Source organism: Perkinsus marinus (genome assembly GCF_000006405.1).
Source record: "Perkinsus marinus ATCC 50983 genomic scaffold scf_1104296944608, whole genome shotgun sequence".
NCBI classification, from domain to species: Eukaryota; Perkinsozoa; order Perkinsida; family Perkinsidae; genus Perkinsus; species Perkinsus marinus.
The window spans coordinates 1-4,833 of NW_003211357.1; the positions used below are offsets into that span (position 1 = coordinate 1).

At 52.5% G+C, this 4,833-nt stretch overlaps 1 protein-coding gene and 1 non-coding gene across 2 annotated transcripts; both read left to right on the forward strand.

The window, feature by feature from the left end:
- Window positions 1-288: 288 nt before the first annotated feature.
- On the forward strand, window positions 289-2,730 carry Pmar_PMAR003789 (hypothetical protein; the record flags this gene model as incomplete). Its single annotated transcript, XM_002780070.1, has 1 exon — window positions 289-2,730. One exon carries the CDS (start codon window positions 289-291, stop codon window positions 2,728-2,730), a length of 2,442 nt encoding a protein of 813 aa, XP_002780116.1.
- Window positions 2,731-4,700: 1,970 nt separating this feature from the next.
- Window positions 4,701-4,772, forward strand: Pmar_PMAR003790. The gene has a single exon. It is a non-coding gene; the product is annotated as a tRNA-Thr (tRNA).
- Window positions 4,773-4,833: the final 61 nt, after the last annotated feature.

Consider the following 4,833-nt stretch of genomic DNA (forward strand, 5'->3'; position numbering starts at 1 on the left):
TTGGTGATGGATGGCAATATGCTCGTCTCTCTCAGGTGATCTGCGATGATGAGACCTTTCTCTTCTAAAACGCACACTAGAGTGCGAGTCTAGCTCTGAGTAGCACTGATGATGGGTTTCACGTATCCCCTGGAGTTCAAGTTACAGTTAAGCGGATGGTGCGGACAATCGCCTGTCAGGCTCAGGTGAAAAAAAAACACTGACATTCACTAGACTATCCCTTGAACTCGCCGTCGTCCGAACCTTACCCAGCAGTCACTAAGTACCACATAGCTGTTTTTTCCCTCTATGACCAAAAATCGTCAGAGGTCCGAACAAGCGCTCGAGCGCCGAGCACGCATCAAGCGGACCAGACGTGCTGTGAAAAGGGCACGCGTGCCGGCTAAGATAACCACGACTCCTTCCTGTCAAGTTACAACTCTCTCGGCTGGCCATAACGAGCAAACTCAGTTACTCCCAGTGAACATCGACAGCACGGTTCATCCTGCCGATAGAAGAGCTGTGGAACTTTACAAAGTCGCTATCACCGAGAACCGCGCAAAGGAAGCCGAGCTCGTCAAGGGAATCACCGATGGGTCGGCCATGGCGGAATGCTGTGAATGGGGAAGACTACTCGGGCAGGCGGATCCAGCAAGTTCATGCGAGGCCATAGTCCAACTTCGGCAACTGTTCTCGGAGTCGATTGCCCGGCTGAAGTGTGAACCCGCAGTGGCTCCTCTGGAGAGTTGGATCCGATTGTCACGGGACGAACAGGGATTAAACGGCTCAATCTGGACCGATATAATTCCTTTGGTGAAGTCCTATGCCTCTGAGCTCCGCACCAAAATCAGAGATTTGTTAAAGGTGACGGCCGACGAGCCTATGAACTGTCCCATCCAAGTCAATCTCATGAAAGCTATGCTAGAAGCAACGGCTACCGACCCGATCATCGAGGAGGATACTTTCGTGCAAAGAAGTGTTGCTAGGAACGGTGGGGTGCCCATTGGGATCGAACAGGAAGTTGAGTTCTCGCCGCTTTGGCCGAGGTGGGACGCAGCAAAAGGCAGCGATGACACGGAACTCTGCCACTTCGCTGCTGATTCCTGGAGGAACTACAAGTCGGCAGATTGCCTTCATGATAAAGTAATGGCCTACATCAAGAAAGAGGTCGATGAGGGGCATATGATTCAACTGGCCAACCTTCCGGAAGGTGCCGTTCCTTCCAAGATCGGCGCCATCGAGAAACCTTTGAAGCCAGGTCAAGAGGACGCCGACATAAGGGTGATTGATGATCTACGAAGAAGCGGCGTTAATAGCCGCGTCACCAAATGTCATAACACTATAAAGCTTCCAGGAGTCATGACAACAGCCCTAATCGCTGAGAGGATCGATACTCATTGGCGCGGTGCTTACCCCAATGTTGAGCCAGACCTGGTATGCATCGAGCGGGATGTATGCAGTGCCTTTCGGCACCTACCTATACACGAATCGGAAGTGAAGTACTGCATCAACTGCATACCCTCCTGCTCTGAAAAAGGTCAAGTCGGCGACGTGGAGATGCAGTATTACGCGCACTCTAGACTGCCGTTTGGGCTTTGTACGAGCCCTACCCTATGGGTGAGAACCTACACAGGATCGGCCCGCCTGGCAAAGCGTATCTTCTGCTTCGCCGCCGACGCTGAGGGGCTACAAATATATATAGACGACGAGGGCTATTTCACTATCCGAGCCAATGCCCTCGACCGATTACTGGGACTTCTATTGCTGGACGAGGTTCTGGGGTTCATAACATCATATCCAAAAATACGGGTGTCAAGCACACCCCGTCTACTTGGCTACCAGTGGTGTTTATCAGACTTGTCCGTCAGTGTCCCTGAGGACAAAAAGCGTTGCCTAGCCGAAGGCGTGAACACTCTCATAGAGTCGTACGACACCGACGCAAGAGTTGATATAGCTATCCTTAAAACGGTTACGGGCCGCTTAGCATGGCTCTGCCATATATGTAAGGCCCTACGGCCTTGCCTCAAGAACCTCTATGCAACGGTCGCCGCCGCAGACCGACTGCGCACCCGATATCCGCATGCTTCTAGGATTCCCCTAGCCAAAGAGGCCCTTCCCGACCTGTACATATTTAGAGAGGCCATTGCGGCAGAAGAAAATACTCCTTGGGTGACCACAACCTCGGTACCAGCCTCTTTCTTGCTTAATTATCGACTGGAAGACGAGCTGCCCCTCGGGTCGAATCGAGTTACCGTCGTTATATCAGATGCTTGTCCAGCGGGCATAGCAGGCATGGCCATCACGGATGGTCGTGCATATTGGTTCATGATGCAGCTTAACACCCCGAAAAGCTCGCTTGTGGAGAAGTTTGTTACTCCACACTATGCAGAAAGATGGTCTTCTCGTGATATTGGTCCGCTAGAGCTCCTGGCTAGCTACTGCGCGTGCTTGCTGGCGCCTAACGACCGCCCAACCTTGGTGTTGTGCGACAACAAAGGAGCCGTCGAGAGTATCAACAAGCTGTCGAGCAAGTCGGGAAGAATGAATCGCATCGTACGCGAGCTTTCTCGGGTATGGCGCTACGGGCGAGGTCTACGGGCCTTCCATCTGAGCAGCAAGAGCAACTGGCTAGTGGATGCTTTGTCTCGACAGCCGTCTATAGAAGCTGCTCGGGAGTATATGCGTGGGTCTACAATGACGAAGGTTGACATGGCGATGCTCCTGGATAGCCTTCCCGCTACCAGTGACTGAACTTTTAGCCGTAGAGGCTCCAACGTATGCGTGTTGACTGCGTTTCAGTACTCTGATAGGGTGGTGTTCCGAGTCGAGAATGAGAGTTTTGATTGCGTATTTGAGTTCGGCGCTCCATTACATGCAGCACCCGGGCAGAACTCCAGACTGGGTCCGCAACAGCATCAAACGAAAAGCTTCTTACTACGATGATGCGTTCAGCCCTGACACACGAGGCTCACGTCAGCGACAACCGGCCATCAGACCCGGGGTCTCGCAACAAACAACACCTGACCAGCGCGTGCCAGCAGCGAAAGTCACCGACGAAGCTGTTATGACGTTCTTGAGCGCGGCGCGAGCACCGAGCACCCAAAGGCAATATTGCAGCGTCAAACGTGCCTATGAAAAATTTGTGTCTGCCAACACGGAAGATGGTATCAGCGCCTTTCCGATCGACCCGTTCATGCTAGTACGATATGCGGCCCACCTTACCACGGCAATATCGTTCAAGGGCAGGCCCTATGCGGGTTGCACTATAAGGAACTACATTGGCATCCTTCTCACAATGAACAAGTCACATCCTAGAGCTCGTCCGTTTACAGTGGCTGAGGGTGAGCTCGTGCGCCTTGCAAAGCAGGCAGTCGATAGAATCAAAGGTAAATCCACCCCGAATCGGGCTCGGACCCTTACCGCTGCTCAAGTAAGGGCTGCTTCTTTCTTGGTTCCACGCTTTGGGCGCACTTTGAGTACCGCGGCTCTCATCATCGGAGTTTGTGCGCTATTACGTATACGCGAGGCTTCAAAACTCCTCGTAGGAGACATCGAGATCGGCGATCTGAGAGCGCGCATCTGCATCCGAGAGAGTAAGACGACGACCTCACCTCAATGGGTTACTCTGGGCTGTGCCTGTCTCAACCACGGTGCCGCAGATCTCTGGTGTCCTTACCATAGACCTAAATCTATAGTATCGGGACGTACCAATACGAACGACAAGCTGTTTCGTGCAACTTACAAGCAACTCTCTGATGACGTCGAGGAGCTACTCAGCATGGTTAGCGACCCTGATGAAGACTCCAAGTGTACTACACATAGCATGAGGCGAACCGGCGTGGCTCTGATGAAATCGTCGGGCATGGACTCCGTCCTAGTGGCAGAGCATGGCAGATGGATGTCGACAAGGATGGTTGATGACGTGTATGCGCGACAAGCGACAGGGCTCAGAGAGATGCAAGCCGGTATTGCTAAACGAATGCTTCTCTAGATCCCTGTTTCGTGTTATACTGTGGGGTTCCCTCGTGTGGATCGGAATTGGGGAGATGTGTGACGGTCTTGGTACCTTCACACATCAATCACGTCGCGGTAGCGCAGTGTCAACAATGCGGAGCCCGCTAGCTCCCGGTCTCGTGTTGGTGCTTCTCTACCGTTACGTGATTCCTCAACCACACTCCCGTGTCAGAAGGGTTTTAGTGATAGCAAACGCAGTGTAGCGTGAGTAAAACCTGACCGGACGGAGGGAGTGTCCCCCCTTCTACACGCAATTATTACGCGTGCGTCCCGCACGCAGAAGACAAATGTCTGTTTCCTTTGATACGTGCGCGTGCGTGCAAATCAATCCGTCATGAGGAACTGATCTCATGTGCAAGGCACAACACCGTGGCGTAGCAATATGCTGCAGTGAAGGTTAACGTGATACAGCTAAGGAACTTTCTAGTTCCTCTCTCCCAACCCTCCCGACCCGGGAGATGTGTGACGGTCTTGGTACCTTCACACATCAATCACGTCGCGGTAGCGCAGTGTCAACAATGCGGAGCCCGCTAGCTCCCGGTCTCGTGTTGGTGCTTCTCTACCGTTACGTGATTCCTCAACCACACTCCCGTGTCAGAAGGGTTTTGAACACCATAAATATCTGGTCTGGTACGAGAAGCAGGAGCAGGTTTGCTCACTCCGCAAAGGATACAGGAAGATTACTAATTTATATACTCACTCTATGTGTCACTTTAGCTTAGTGGTAGAGCGTCTGCTTCGTAAGCAGAAGGTTGTCAGTTCAATCCTGGCAAGTGGCTTACAGCTGCATTATGCTCTAGTCGGGTATGAGAAGCAGGAGCAGGTTTGCTCACTCCGCAA